General features: G+C 33.7%; 1 protein-coding gene across 5 annotated transcripts in view; it reads left to right on the top strand.

The window, feature by feature from the left end:
• The window catches only part of LOC126970472 (trypsin 3A1-like), a 32,105-nt gene extending 17,622 nt beyond the window's left edge, over positions 1-14,483 (top strand). The window contains exons 1-6 of one of the 5 annotated variants that reach the window (XM_050816398.1): positions 3,728-3,866; positions 3,947-4,136; positions 7,890-7,944; positions 12,276-12,479; positions 13,481-13,612; positions 14,265-14,483. In XM_050816398.1, the coding sequence (XP_050672355.1) occupies positions 3,818-3,866; positions 3,947-4,136; positions 7,890-7,944; positions 12,276-12,479; positions 13,481-13,612; positions 14,265-14,423 (789 nt within the window). In that variant the 5' untranslated portion in view covers positions 3,728-3,817 and the 3' untranslated portion in view covers positions 14,424-14,483. Of the gene's footprint in view, positions 1-3,727; positions 3,867-3,946; positions 4,137-7,889; positions 7,945-12,275; positions 12,480-13,480; positions 13,613-14,264 lie in introns of those variants that run through there. The other 4 variants (XM_050816402.1, XM_050816403.1, XM_050816401.1 and 1 more) reach the window with 4 other exon arrangements.
• The last annotated feature ends 2,500 nt before the right edge of the window (positions 14,484-16,983 follow it).

A 16,983-nucleotide genomic window follows, 5' to 3' on the forward strand; every position in this document is an offset into this window, starting at 1 on the left:
CGTGCATGTTAAATGGAATATGCGAACATGAACAAATGCTCCCAACTATCTTTTTAATTTTGGCTTACAGTAGATCGAATGACTTTGGAGAGTGCAGTTGCAACAGTAATGCGAGCCCCTTTTGGAATTCGCTTTAATACTGGAACCGAATTCTTTAATTTTCCTAATAATTCCGAAAAATTTGTTGCATTACGATATGCGTTATTTATCGAGGGCAAGGTGCTATAATGTATATCCGAAACTAACGTGGAACTGTGATTTTCACCGGTGTGAATTTTTAAGCCTCTTGCACCTCTCAAATAACATGTAGATCACATTTCATAAGATCACTGGCTTGGCTACAAACATAGCTCATATTTTGATATTATCACTCATTAATTGACTTTTCAGTATTGGTCCATTTAACAATCTTTCTATTACAAATTTCAAATCATCTAAAACAGTGTCCACTTCACAACCCAAAGTGTCAAAAATTAAATTTTGATTTTAATTTTGTTATGGCGGAATGAATGGTTAAATATTGCTGGACCTGAGCAATGAGCTCAGCTATTGGTCCGCGAATGACATGAACTGCGCGTTGCTATGTGCAGAAGACAAAATTTGAAAACAATAAATACCTAAGCAACTATATTAACAGGAAAAAATACTTAGGAAATATACTATCCTAAAACATTGTGATGGATAGCCACACGGACACACCATAACTTGTACCGATGCAGCTTCTTGAGGCTAGGATAGGACAGCAAGCGCTAATTTGCAGCGAAAATAATCTGAAACAGAATTAAAATATGGATCAGTATTATGATCTGTGTGTCAGCTCAATGATAACCTCCCTTATTGAAACATAAATAAGATCAGAAAATGAAGTAGTTATTCCTAACATTCAAAGAACCGAATAGAAGACACTACAATAAATTGAAGATGTATAATGTATACTGTATTCGACGCAATAAATTAATTTCATTTCATTTCATTTCAACACTATCACAAAGAAACATTGGGGCTCGCTATGTTGCTCTTTATTAGTTAAAATAATTTTATGGTAGATACAATTTCGAGTCATACTTAAACATTATAGCTAGTTTTAGGCTAGGAATAGCAAACTACGTCAGAATTGTGATTAATAAATAATATCTAAAAAAATCTTAACATTTTATTTAAATTATAATTAAGAAAAAAAGGAAATAACAATAATAGCCTTTATTCAGACGTACGAAGGATGTTTACAAATAACAAAGTCAAGTTAACGACTCTGCTGAGTCGATGACATCGACAACTTCGTCTGTTTGCCCAACATTGGCAAAGAGATTGAAGAGAGAGCCCAAATTAAGGAAATATTATAGTATTAAAAAAATTCAAATATTTAATTTATTACTCGGCTAGATATAAAACTGAATGAACCATATCAATGTAGATGTGGCGTTCAGGTAGATGCTCTTGGGCATCACGGGTTATCCTGCCTAAAATCGCAGGCGTTTCGCCAGCATTAATGAAGTCATCCCTGTTTCGGTCAACGGATTAACCTAGCTATCCAACGCGACAATGCTGCCAGTGTTCTTGGTATGCTTCCACGTAATGATGGTTATAATTTCATGTAGTGTATTGAAAATATAGTTATCAGATTTGCTTTGTGTAAACAAATGAATATTATTTACTTTAAATTACTCTCAACGAGTCATACTTAAATCTGAAAACAATCGTATTTGCCTTTCTTAGTTTTAAATCAGTCTTCTTCATGATGGCGGAATAGATTCGACTCCCGCTCCGTTCTGCACAAACACCGGTATTTAGTAAAAAAAAACGCATCTGCCACTTGCGCTTCACCATTTTTCTTTATACTTAGATGAAAAGAGGTATCTACGCAGAAGTGTCTTTTTTTCTTAGTTTAATCGAGAAACGTTTTTTCATTGTAGGATACATTTCATATTTCGTAAGAGACTAAGACTTTCTAAATAAATGCGTTTTTTCAACGTCGTAAAGACCGGAAACGGTATTTCATTTTAGAGATAACTCCCATGATACTACAGTTGTGCCCTGTTTCACAGTGAGTACCAATAGATGCGCTTTTTTTAATGATTCCGAATATATATTATGTAACTCAATTTTGAAAAAAATGCAAGATGCGCCTTTTTTTTCTTATGACCGCAGTACTTATTACCTAATATTTCTCTTAACTTACCATAGTACCTAACCTAGATTTAGTAGTATGTGGCATCAAAAAAACCGTGCTTTTTGGTGACATTATAGTACGGTAAACAATTATTTTTAACCGACTTCAAAAAAGGCAGTGGTTCTCAATTCATCGGTATGTTCTTTTTTTTGCTTGTTACCTCAGAACTTTCAAATGGGTAAGCCGACTTTGATAATTCTTTATTTATTTTAAAGCTGGTGCTTCCCGTGCGGTCCCGTTGCAATTTGTTCCAGATATGAAAGTAGCATCCATGAGAAAACCATACAAGTCTTAAGACTATGTGCGCGACAAATTTACGAAAAACTCAATATCGCGCCAAACAATTTCAATTATTCTTTTTTAATTGCAAATCAAATACTTCAAAAAAAGTTTGGTTAATTTCTGATAATGTGATCCATGACAAAGTAACGGAACTCTTCAATTCTTAAAGATACTCGGCCGAAACTTTTTTATGCAATCCGCATATTTGAGTCAACTACCGTAACGTCGTTATGGTCAAGTAATTGTCGTTATTGAATATGATGATCAATGGAACTCCTTAACGACTTACAGTAAGGGTCCGATCTTTGGCAGAATTTCTAGCTGTCGTTATTCAAATTGCAATACGTTTACGTTCATTTGTGCATTGCAAAATTTAGTACATCTGCACATATTTAGACAAATTATTAGTTAGTGTACTTATGTAAAAATAAAAAATAAACACATTTCAAAAATAATAGGTAATATGCATCAAAAAGTATAAAAATAATTGCGTATATTTATACAATCTTATTAATTAAGCTAATTCTAGTTATGATTTATTATTTATTGTTATTTTGGAGTTGGTGTCAGCCAAGGTAGGTTTGTAACTACATACATAGTTGTAGGTGAGATGTGGTTGAGTCGGACGCACGACGTGAGGAGCCGAGAGGCGAGAGCGGGGCTGCGGCTGCAGGAATAGTGCTTTTGAAGTGGGTTGTTTTTTGTTAAAATATATTTTGTTAAAATAGTTAATATAAAAAGATAAGAAAAAATTCTGAGTAGCACTACAATTGCGCTCATAACCTCGAGAGGTTAAGTCTCATTTGCCCAGTAATTTCACTAACTACGGCACCCAGAGTTTTAATAGAGTAGCTCCAAGAAGAGTAAGTCACTCGATGGATCGGGCGAAATGGTCTTGTCGGTTGGTCGCCGTGGTCTCTCAACCTCACGCCGCTCGACTTTTAACTTTGAGGACACGTGTAGAAATACGTGTTCCGAACAGTTTATGACAATGAGGAGGAAATGAGAGTCCCGATCGTTACAGTGTTCGATTCGAATAAGACTGACACGACGGTGTTACAACGGGTCCGTAACAACCCGCAATTTACACTAATCAGAGTCAGTGTTGTCGAGTAGATTGAGAGACCCCGAGCAAGTGGACATAATAATAAATTAAAGTGTTTTAAAATATAAATTCATTGATGTATAAGTTTATTTAGGTATTCTATTTAGTTGACAGGAAATAATTTCCTGTGATACTGAGAAGTGTTAATTAGAAAATGGAGATAAATTTGTAATTACCATATAAATGAAGTTGTTTTTATCATTATATCTCCATTTAAAAGTCGTAGATGCCAGTCTCAATAAAATACATTATTGTTAAAGATGAATAAGACACACTTTTTATTATTATTTGTGTTAATTCTTCTCGAAAGTATAAGAAAAATATATTTTTCCGCCTATTTTTTATAGAAACTCTATAAAAAACTTTATTTAATAATTACTTATTTATAGATGAATCTTACGGAGAAGAAGTCGAGCCTGGACCAGAAGATGATAAAATTGTAGGCGGATATAAAACAAATATTAAAGAATTTCCCTATCAGGTATTACTGATAGCCATTAAGTACAGGAATTTATTCTATTGTGGAGGATCAATACTTAGCGAAAAATATATTTTAACAGCGGCGCATTGTGTGATTGGGTAATTATTTAAATGTGATTAATATTATTTTTCGTTTCTTATTCTAATTTCTATAATAATAAAAACCGTGTATTTTTCTAATATAATTTGATTACCACACAAGACACGTATATCCATTATTCCAGAAGTGTGAATTGTGTCAATTTGTGATATTGTGCTTTGTCGCTGTTTCCATAGTCGTTCATGAAAGAGACCAAAAACACTCAGGCCCGTTTTCCAGAAGGGTTGCAATACGTATTCAGTGACCAAGTAAAACACTTGGTCACCGATTTGCTACCTTCATAGCTATGTATAAAAGAGATTAAGTAAACTTGGGTCCGTATTTCAGAAGGTATCTCAATACGTAATTTTTGACCAAATGTGTTTAGTCACCGGCTATAAATATATGCATACAAGAGATACGACATGAGTCTTTTGAAATACCTGCCTAATAATATGATAGATCACAAATAGATGTAATATACACAGATTTTGAAAAGGCTTTTGATAGAGTCAACCACAGTATACTATTAAAGAAGCTTTACGCAGTTGGAATCAGAGGGAACCTTCTTAGATGGACAGAATCGTATATAAGAAATCGCTGTCAGGCCGTCGTCCTCGGTGGTTTTAGATCAGACTTTGTTGAGGTGACTTCTGGTGTACCTCAGGGATCGCACCTGGGTCCTTTGTTATACAATATATATTTATATGACATCAGTAATTGTTTTGCTAGTTCAAACTTCTTGCTGTATGCTGACGACAAAAAGATTTATAAAAAGATTTCACAAATAGACGATTGCTTTATGTTACAAGATGACTTAAATAGACTGTCACAATATTATAAAATAAATAAAATAACAGTTAATATTGCTAAATGTCAAATTATTACATTTTCACGAAAGCATAATAACATAAAATTTGATTATACTTTAAATAACGAAATTATTCCAAAAATTACTCAAATAAGGGATTTAGGTGTGATCCATGATAGCAAACTAACCCATAATAACCACATCGAAATAATAACACAGAAGGCTTATAAAAATCTAGGGTTTATTCTTCGCACTTGCGAACCTTTCAATGACATCTTGTGCCTAAAAGTGCTATATTATGCTTACGTGCGAAGCATCCTTGAATTCGCAAGTCCTATCTGGAGGCCTACATATCAATGTTATATTGACCGCCTTGAAAAAATACAAAAGATATTTATAAAAAAATTGAATTTTAAATCTCAATTCATTCCTATAGACTACAAAGAAGCCTGTAATTATCATAAAATCGATACCTTGGAAGATAGAAGAGATGTAATTGATATGTTACTCCTTTATGATATATTACATAATAAATTTGACTGTCCAGATATCTTAAATAAAATATCATTCCAGGTACCAACATTACGTACTAGGCATACTAATTTATTTAACATTCCCTTTGCCTCTACTAAGTATCTTAAATATTCACCTCTATTTCGAATTCCTGACATATATAATAAGAAATTTTCTTCCGTCGACATTTTCAACTTATCACGTCTGAGGTTCAAAAAACTGATATTAAACTGTTTAAATTGCAGGAGTTAATCATCAGTATATTCAGGATAAATTATTAGTCTCACATCGTAATTTAAACATTATATTCGAACACTCACATTCACTCACACCACTCACATTCACTCACACCAATCACATTCACTCACACCAATCACATTCACTCACACTACTCACATTCACTCACACTACTCACACCACACAACCTACTCACCGTTTCAGTTACTCAATATGGATACGATTTCTTCTTTTCTTTCTATGTAATTTTTTCTTGTAAGTTTTTCTAGTATTTTTCGTTTTTGTCTTAAACTACTTTGTCACATACTTATTGTACTGTTAATAGTATTCCTTTTAATTGGCGTATCTATTCTGTATAATTTTTAATATACTCTTTTCATTTTGTTAGCTGTAAGGAATCATAAATAAATAAAAAAAAAAAAAAAAAAAAAAAAAAATAATGGCAGAACGAGTACTGGAGTATTTCCCGTTCTCAAACATTCTCTCAACCGGTTTCCGGGTAAAACGAAGATTTTACCAAGAAGACTTTCTCTTTCAAAATTCTTGTGCTTAATAATCTCAACAGATCACCTTACCCTAATCTTGGTAAAATGTTATGTGCACTTTTGGATTGCAACGCTCAATCCATTGATGTTATACAACTCCAAAAGATGTTTCCCTGTAGCTGACTCAAGATGTTTGCCATTTTTATTTTTTCCTGACCTGTGTCAGAATTACCACAGCTTCACCTAATTCTATACATTGCTTTATTTTAAGTAGATAAATTTCTTTAGATGAAAGAATCCACAATATGCAGGTATTGTAGGATCTTTCAACTTTACAAAGGTTGGCACGTTTGTAATAATTATAGAATATATTTATAGAAGCTAGTAAACAAGTTAAGTAACAAGAAACGTGTTAATTAATTAATTTAATCATCACTAAAATTTCAAAATAAGTATAAAATAATGTCTCCCGTAGTGTAGAATATAGAGTAGGGCTTCCAATATTTCGGTATCTCGGTATTGCGGGATCCCGCACCATTTGCCAATCCCGCGAGATGCGGGATTACGGATTACGAAAAAAGCGTGCATGCGATGCAAAATAGGATAATCTGCGTGAATTATTTTTCTTAATAACTCAAGTTATTAACTGTTTCGTATTTTCGTGATGTTTATTGATACATCCTTTTCAAACAGAATAAAAATTTAAGGGTGTGTACGTGAATGAAAGATTCATTCACGTACAAGCCCTTAAAATTAATACCGCCCACAAGTGTGGAAGCAGAAAGGGCATTTTCTGCCCAGGCAATAGAGTAAAATACGGTAATAGTAGTTTGGCAGACGACAGTTTGGAAATGTTGTATTTCCTTCGCAAACATTTTCAGTTAATATTAAAAGCGGAAAAACTTAATAATTAAGTAATAATTTATCAGTTTAAAATGTGTATTTTTTGATTTTGTAATTTTGCGTTGTGTATTTTTTGAAAACGATTTGTTTTGTTTTGCTTTTTATTATAATATTTATTGTATTTTTTTTTTGTGAAAATAACAATTTAATTTGATCGATCTCATTTCAATTGCAATATGTACGTAAATAACTGTGGAGTTGATAAATTCATTGTTTTAAAATAAGCATATTTTAAATATGCGGGATCCCTCAAGTACCGAGATCCCGCGGGATTGAAAATTCGTAGTCCCGCAAATGCCGAGATTGAATACAGACCGCGGGATTGGAAGCCCTAATATAGAGTCTATTATAATGTATAATTTCATTTCTAGGCCGAAAGTAGGTCTCCGCGCGGTCATACTATATTCCATATCCCGGGCTTTCTTAACACCCTTACCCAACATTTACTATGACAGCAGGGTGGCCGGAGAGAGGCAGGGACTTGTATGCTGTTGGTCAGCTCACGGCGTACACTTTAATCAAGGGTAACATATTGAGACACCGTCTGGAGATTAGTCGATTTTTATTGGACGTCATTGGGTTGAGCTCGGACCATGTGAGGGCTCTCAGTTATCTCCTGTCCTGCATTACCTAGAAGCAGCTTAGCTTGGCTAGCCTGAAAGTGGCTGCTTTGATAAGTGATTTTCCAGCACCATAAAATAGTTCTGGGCCTATGAATGGTGGTGAAGCTCCATTCTTAGTTAGCCGGTTGCCTATCTCGTTACCTACATTTTATGACTTTCATTTAATACGGACCTTAATATAGCACTATTTAAATTTCAAAGGTTCTCAAATATTACGGTGCGAGCAGGATTTACGAATAAAGATGAATCAGAGACAGTAAGTTAATCAATTATATGATTTTGTTTTCTTATTATTACATTACTACGATTCTGACCCATACATGCAGGATTTAATATTACCGTATTACAGAAAACAATGTTTTCTATATATATAAATGTATGTAAATAAAATTGTAAATTTGGAATCTCGATTCTTATGTTTTTTTTTAGTAAATTCACACTATTCTTATCTTAATTTGCTTTTACACTGTTTTTCTGTATTTCAATAACATTTTAAATGTTTTCAACATGCATTATACTTGAGATAACGTAGCGTATACCCCTCTAAATCACGTGCCTGTCGGAAAAAATTGACCAGTGCTGGACGAAACCCGTCTTGTATCGAGTCCTCTTGAGAACATCATGCTGGTTCTCGAAGACCCAAGCGATTGCCATATCCTTGGTCTTCTAGAAAGCAAAGACAAATTGGTTTTGATTAAACTAGGGGTCATAAATATAGCAAGAAAAATAATTCAAGCTGGCCCAGATTTTACTGTTCTATACATAGCAGACGTCTTTTAATATAAAATGGAGTCTGGTCTCTCTTATTGCACCATTTGAGCACGAACCAATTGACCACCAGCAAAGCAGACCTGCTCGAACATGGCATTTTGTAGTGACTTCACTTCATCTTCCGCATTTATCACGGGTATTATTCTGTATAACTGTTTGACGTTATTCCTGCCTTCGAATTTCACCTTGACACGACTCACCACAAACTTGCATATCATCCTCATCAACTGAAGAGAACAAGAGAAGAAACTTTGTGCTACAAACAACCAAACTATGGAATGACTTCTTTGCTCGGTGTTTCCAGGATTATACCTTCAAAAAAGCATGTGCACTTCCTCAAACGCTGTATGCGTTCCTATGATTCCTCTAATTTATTGATTAAATTAGATTCACCAGTGGTAATTACAATATTACTTATACTTATACAATATATCTTACAAATAAATGCATTTTAAGGTATGCGAAAATATGAAAAAGTGAATATATGTGAAATAGTTATGTATAATTATAAGAAACCATTCTTTGATCTAACAAAATTAAGAAATGAATAACATCTACCAAACAAGTCAAAATATAATGAAAAAATCAAGAATACATATTTATTATTTATTCATAATATTTTTTTACATTTCTGCGAAACCTTGGCAACGAATCTCTGAACAGTTCCAAACATTTATAATTTTGCATAAACGCGACACAGGTGAATTGATACCCAAAATAGTTTTGCGAGAAGGTTTTTCAAATGTTAACTTAATGGGTTTAAGTGGGCATCTAGGCACTCTAAAATTAAACATAGACACAAGAAAGGAGTCATAAGTGCTGTTAATACTTTTGTATAAGAAAAGTAAATCCATCATATCCCTTCAGTCTTTCAGAGTTTGTATATTAAAATAAGTAAGTCTTTCAGTGTATGTTGTGAGTGATCTCGATTACTCAATTGAGTAAGTCAAGTGGTAAAGAAACGCTTCTGGATTATTTTGATTCTGAGACGGTGGCAAGACTAGTGTGGTCTACAGATGATACTGCCGTATTCCAAAATACTGTCAACCGGACTTTTGTATAGGATAACCTTCCTACGACATTTCTTAAAAACTTTAAATTTTCGAGGCTCTACTAACAAAAGAGTATATATGCGTTTGCGGTAAAAATGTAAGTTTGCTGCTATAAAATATAACACCCAAACTCTTAAGAGAAACTACTTCACTGAGAGGCATATTATCTAAGTGGTATATAGTTGTGATATTATCTTTGCATTTTGTAGAAGTTACATTGAACGCTTTTTTTATTCAGTATCATACAATTAAGCTCGTCCCTTGTAAAATAGCTATTCAGGTCTGCCTGTAAGGCATTGACATCATCGGGTGTATTGATGATCTTAAGAATTTTTAGATCATCAGCAAACATAAATGGTGTGCAATATTTCAGGCAATTTGGAAAGTCGTCGATAAATAAATTTAATAGGAGGGGACACAAATGCGATACTTGTGGTACACCTGATGTAATTTCGTATTTTACTGATTCAAATCCATTACCTACCTTCTACGTAAAATCATCTGCAAGTAAAAAGGTCGCCAAAATATCGTTTATGGAGCACAAACATCCATTAAAATATGAATTTAGTGCATTACTTTATTTCGTATTGTAATATCAATTGTGTATGAGTTGTTTTAGCTTAAGGCAGGTTTTTAATTCCATTGTTTCAATCCATCTATGGCAATGTACAGACTGAAATTTACAAGATATATATTTTATCGAATCTTTCGGGTTTGTTAATTGGCCTTAACCCTTCGCGATCCGAAACCTCTCAGCTTCAATTCAGTTGATTACTGAGCAATTTTTCCGCGTGAATTTTAGGCGCACGAAAGTGTATCTACACTTTTTATTTTACCTATAGCAAAAGAATGATTATAGTTAGGATAATTTTAGTGAATGTCTCTGAAATCTATCGAAACAAGCTATAAAGCCATACATAAATTATTCGTACTGTGTTTTATATTATTAACTGACTTCAAAATATGAAGAGGTTCTCAATTCGTCTGTTTTTTTATGTTATACATAAAGGCCGATAAAGACTGAAGTCCCTGCACCATTTTTCCGTTAACTTTTAACTCTTATTCTATCATAAGTTTAAAGAAAAATAGCAATTCCTAATACTAAAATAAGGAGAGAAATCGAATGAGGTCATGTGGATTTCATCGTTGATCCATATATAACGGTGGTGCCCTCACACGTTCCTCGAATTGGTACATATAGACCTGTGGAGCGCTAAAGGTTAATTAGGATAAAGTAAATGATACCAAACCGATTACGACTAAAATAAACCAAATTGTCATTGATAAGCTAGGGATATAGTGTAATAGTTTCGGTAATAAAAACAGAAGGGTAATGGAAATCAAGTTAATGAGGTATATAGACGTACTGGGTCCCTACTACAAATTGAACTTGTTTACATAATGAATACGATGAAATATTGTATATATGTATTTGTGTATGTTTAAGTAAGTATACTGTATTAAATGTATCGTTGTTTTGCAACCCATAACACAGGCTATGTATGCCTAATTTGGGATATGATTACTTGTGTAAAAGTGTGTTAATATTAAAAAAAAATGAAAATGATTATTGAAATAGTTACTATTCGTAAAATAAATAAAGGAACTTATACTCTCATAATACATGTTGCCCAGAGAAACAGAACAAAATTCATTAGACTTTCGCTGAGGGACCGCAAGACAAATACTGCGGTTAGAAATCATTAATAAGGTCACCGATGCCACCAAACAAAAAGAGGCTAGGCTGAAGTGACAGTATGCTTGACACATAGGTTGAAAATAATACGGCAAAATTATAAGAATCAAACTCCAATTATTTAAAGTATAACTATTGGGTCTCACTCAAAACATTCCGCAGTAAAATTTTATTAAGTGATAAATTAAATAATCCTATTAATATTATAAATGTGAAAGTTTGTGTGTCTGGATGTATGTTTGAATTTCTTTAACGCAAAAACTACTGATTGGATTTTGATGAATTTTTACAATAATATAGCTTACGCACCTGAATAACACATAGGCTATGTATAAAACTATATAATATAAGATATTATTTATAAAACTATCGTGTGAATTATACTTTATATGGCAAAACAACGTTTGCCGGGTCAGCTAGTTTGTAATTTTATCAAAATATATTTAACTGATTTCAGTATAGCGAACTACCTGTGACCTAGAACTATTTCATTGTGATTTTATTTTGGTAATAAGTTAATACGTTTTTTAAATAATGATTAGGTACTTCATTTGATAATGCCATATAAATATTTGTAAGCTTAAGCTGCCTTAAAAGATAATGCATTTTTGCAATGCAACTTTAGATTAAACAAGATTTAATTTTGTTTCTTGAATCAATGTAATTATCATTGGTGGATTGAATAAATAAATAAATAAAAACATGTCTTGTGAAGCAAAATAATCCTGGAGGCCTTGGGGCAAAAGGAGATCTAGAGGCAAACTACAGAAGCGATTGTAGGGTGACTTAAAAAAAACTGCAAGAATGAATTAGATACAGCTAATGCAAAAGCGGGTTAAACGCGGAAATCTAAAGGAGACGTACACAAAACGAGTTTAAAATGGCTGAGAAAGCGTTAAATGTGGAGGGTATATAATACGGGTTAATATTATGTCATGACGAAATTATATTTCATTGACTACTAAATTTTTACTGCTTACCTATTATTGCTTGTGTTTTGTAAGTTGTTCTTACCAAAATAAATAACAGCCACATTGAATCGTGGCCTTTCTCTACAAATAATTACAGGTTTCACCAAAGATACCACTAAAAAGTTTTAATTGTCATCCTAAATATGACAAAAATAATTTAGACTATGACGCTTGCGTTATAGAACTAGAGAAACCATTAACTCTTAATGGAAAAACAACAAAGGCCGTTACTCTCGCTGACAGTGGAGCTGATATACCTGCTGGAACTAATGTTACCGTAGCTGGATGGGGATTTACAAGCGTAAGTGAAATATTCAGATTTAATTAAATCACATAAATATTTATAGTAAATTCCAGTTCCATAAGTTATTGTAATAATATTGACTTGAATAATTGAAACAATTTTGGCTGACTTGACATTGACTTGAATACTCTGAAATTATTCTTAAGTCAGCTTTAAATTAGGTGAGGAATGCATCTTTATTTCATATAATTATTTTGGTATACAATATATCGCCTATACACACGTCACAAACTCGGATTTCATTCCCACCATTTGGTCGAGTGACGTTCTTTCTTAGTGCTTTCGTCAAGGAACGATCTCCTTCATACAACAAAACTGTGGCAAGAGCCTCGTTGTACGATTTTTCCAAGACGTGAACTTTTAAAATATGCCTTTCTAAAAAGATACCAATGTGCTTATGTTCTCCTCTTTTATAAAACACTAAATATTTTAATCACGGGTCACAAGCATCATCAATCCAATCAAAATTACCATTAGATAATATTGCTTACTATTTCTCATTATTCGACTAGGAGATCATTAAGAAATTGCAGAAAATGAAATGAATACTTATATTTATTTACTATTTATATATATTATATCTACTCTAAATAAACTAAAAAAAGTTCCCGGTTTAAGTCCTAGAAGTCTTTTGTTGTAAGTGTACAAATATTTAAAGGGTATGATTTTAAGAGATTATTATTGATTGCGTTCTGTGCACTGTACTTCTGTACCAGTAGACAGTAGTTGGTTACAGACCGTAGTAAGCCAACTTAGTATAAAGTAATCATGACAATTATTGATGTTTGTAAATATTTAAGTAAAGTAAGTAGATGACAGCTAAAATACATTACTTTACTAAGTTAAAAATATATCAAAGAGAACATCCTATATAAAATAGTATAGAAATTATAACACATAGTTTGGCAAAGGCTTTCACATTGGTTTGAACTATTCGAACATTGAAAATTGTCAAATAAATAATTATTATTTTGTAATTTATTTTCGTTATTTTGCAGGATGACGGGCCACTAAGCAATACTTTACATGCGACTTGGTTACAAATAATATCTTCAGATAAGTGTATATTTAAAGTCACGCCAAGAAATATTTGTGCTCTGAGGCCTGAAAAAGGACATAATGCTTGCAATGTAAGAAACATTTTTTATTTTAGTATAAAGATCGCATTTTTTACAAGTAAATTGAGAAAATTTCAATTTTTTTTGACTTGATGTAATAATTTATAAATCATTACGATATTTTTGTCGTTAAATAACTTATATTGCGGTTAAACTATTTTCGAAATTTATCATTTATTATATTGTATCATTCCATGCTGCCTTCTAAGAATACTTTGGAACGTTCCGACAAAAGCGGCAGTTAAAAATAATATACTCTAACGGAACGACTGTCGCTTATATACATATTACACACATACATAATATCGCTACGTTATGTGGATTGTTAAGTTGCAGCTTGTAGAAATGTTCTTACAGTTAGATATACTGGAATACATCACATTTACGTGCTGTTCCACGTCCATGGTTCTGATGAACACAAAATCACTACTTACACGCTGGTGATCTGTATGTTACAAATTTATAGCTATTGTGTCAATTCTTGTTGTCAAATCTTCATACATATTTAGATTTCTACTATATACCCAAGTAAGGTTGAAAAAGAAATAGCCCTCGCTCCGTTTGAAGTAGTTTTTAATTGACTAGGTATAATGCCTTAATTCTGTGTGACTGTATCTTGGTTAAACTTGAATTTTACTGATTTATTATTTTTATTTTTGGAAAGGGCGATTCCGGCGGAGCACTTGTGAATTCAGCAACACATGAACAATTGGGAATTGTGTCGTATGGTCGGTATGATTATTGCACCACTTACCCCACCGTATATACTAATATAGCGAATAAAGAAATTAGGCAGTTTATAAATGATCATACAGGCATTTAAATATATAATTGTAAGCCTTGTTAACACTAGTACGGGAATGAAGTGTTACGTTGACTTTTGATTATAAACAAATATATTTTAATATCGCTTTAATTGTTTTTATTTTAACTACATAAGCAGTGAATGATATATGCAATCACACTCACATGATTGACCTGGTACATCGTTTTTAAAGGCGAATCAAAATAATGTATGTATTCACACTCAGTTAAAAACAAATCGACTTTCTCTCATTTAACCATCCCCAAAACATAGTATCTCACAGATTTCAATTCTCACATTACTCTTCAGTCTTATTTGTGTAATTAATCCCAGAATTGACGGATATCACTTAAAAAACATAATAAATTGCTTAGATTTGCAAGAGCGACATCTCAAGTCAATATCCTAATTTGCAATTAATATTGGTATTGAGCAGGTTATATATAGATACGTCACTCGAACGGTTGGCTCAGTTGGAAAGAGCGCTCGCACGGAACGCGAGAGGTCACGGGTTCGACTCCCGCATCGTTCATAAAATCTTCGGTGTACTGCAAAAACTCGTTAACTAACAAAAACAGCACTATGAGTTAAGCTGCTTTTAGTTTTAGTAATATTGTTTTCCCTATAATCTTAAATATATATATATACGTAAAAAGAAAAGTAAAATACTATTATATCGCTGAATATATTTATTATTAAAATCAAGCGAGTTTTTAAATATTTACAAGCCATAATTTAAAAAAAAATGTAAGGTTAAAGATTTCTCGCCATTGGGCCTTTGTTCAAGGTTTGAATTAAGTGTTTCTTGAAAAGGTAATCTATTTTTGAAATACGTACTATTTGAATAGAAATAATGATTTTTTTGTGGAAACTCACTCACTCGTGATCACTGCCGCCCATGGAAAACTGCACCATCGAAGGGCTTGCAGATGCGTTAATTGCCTTTCAGGAAAAGGTGTGGAAAGGGAAGCAGAGTGGACCTACAGGGCTCTGAGGGAGGAAAAGGGGGTAGACCTACGAGACAGTGGTGGAGGTAAAGGAAGTGGACCTCCGGGTCTCTCACTAACCAATCGATTTGCGATAACATAGCTGCCAGTTGACGCCAATTTTTCGCATTGAAATTTCAAAATACAAATCATCCGAGCTCTCTTGAAACAATGAAGATACGTTTTTACGCAACACCAGTTGATCGAACCGTTCACAGAGCACTGGGTCTCCGCCAATTCAAGCATGGTGTTGCACGGGTTGTCAAATAGTTCGAGCTGATACGGAGGTGCGCCAGACCAGAGATGACAGCAATACTTTATTGTGGCCGGACCTGCACTTTGAAGAGCGCTAGAATGTGGACTGGGTTAAAGTATAACCATGTTCTATTAATGACACCCAGCCTCTTCGAATCCAATTTGGCTTTGCCTTCCAGATTACCGCGGAATTGGCATTCGTTCGAGATTTCGAGATCTAGTATTCCGATACTGGGCGAGGCTTTAAGGGAGGTGTTATCCAAGGGCGGTGATACGACACATTGGTTTTTTTTAGTACTAAAAGCGCAACCTTGATTCTTCCTGGGGTCAAATTGGACAAGGTTCATTTGTTAGAGGTGTCAATAACAGGAAGAACAAACTTCTTCGGGTTTGTGCTTCGGGTTCGGGTTTGTGCAATAACCATCGACAACGATCTGAATGCTGCACCCAGTGAGTAAGATGGAGGTCCACTTGCATAAATTCTAGGGAAGCCCAAATGATCGAAGTTTTGAGAGATGCGCCTAGTGCCATACACGATCAAAGACCTTCGCTATATCCAGGCTAACTGCCAGACCTTCTCCCTTCCTACCGATAGTCGCCGTCTATAGTTCCGCCTTTTTTCTACTTTTCTGTTTGATATAGCTAATCTTACAACATAACTAGGGGTGGCTGAAATATTTTAAGCCTAAGGTACAATGGTGTTAAAATATATAAAAAATATATTTCTATGAAGGCCTCGTCTCCTTATATACATTTCGTACTTTGTCCATAAAGTGCTCTTAGCCCAGTTAAAAAATGTTCGCTTTAAATTTTCAAGGCAAAGACGGCGAGTTTCAGTTTACGAGCATTTGCTCGTAAACTGCTATCTTCATCTCTTCTTCACACAGAAATCATCACCTTCGGAGGTCTTTCTTTTCATTAGAAAATATAAAATAATAATTACTGGGGGCTAGATGGGTGGTTAATTTCTTCAAACCCTGTTTAATCTAGGGCACGCATTGCAACTCGCGCTGAGTTAAATAAGGCATCAAAACAGGATACCACTTCACGCACTTTTGTCAGTAATGCGGCATAAAATCCCCATTCATCGACGTTTTTTTAGGAAGGTAATCGATAAGCAAAATCCCTTCACAATACCAAAAAACAGTGGCAATGAGCTTGGATACGAATTTTTCGACTTTGAACAACAGTGGCGGTTTTACCATTCCATCCGGATTATGTTGTCGAATCCATGTTTCATTTACTCTGACAATACGATTAAAATATTATCAGGTTATCGCCACAGATGTCCAAAAAATTCTGCGAAGTTGTGCTCGACGCTACATATCCAGCGTTAT

This window comes from Leptidea sinapis, chromosome 21 (assembly GCF_905404315.1).
Source record: "Leptidea sinapis chromosome 21, ilLepSina1.1, whole genome shotgun sequence".
Taxonomy (NCBI): domain Eukaryota; kingdom Metazoa; phylum Arthropoda; class Insecta; order Lepidoptera; family Pieridae; genus Leptidea; species Leptidea sinapis.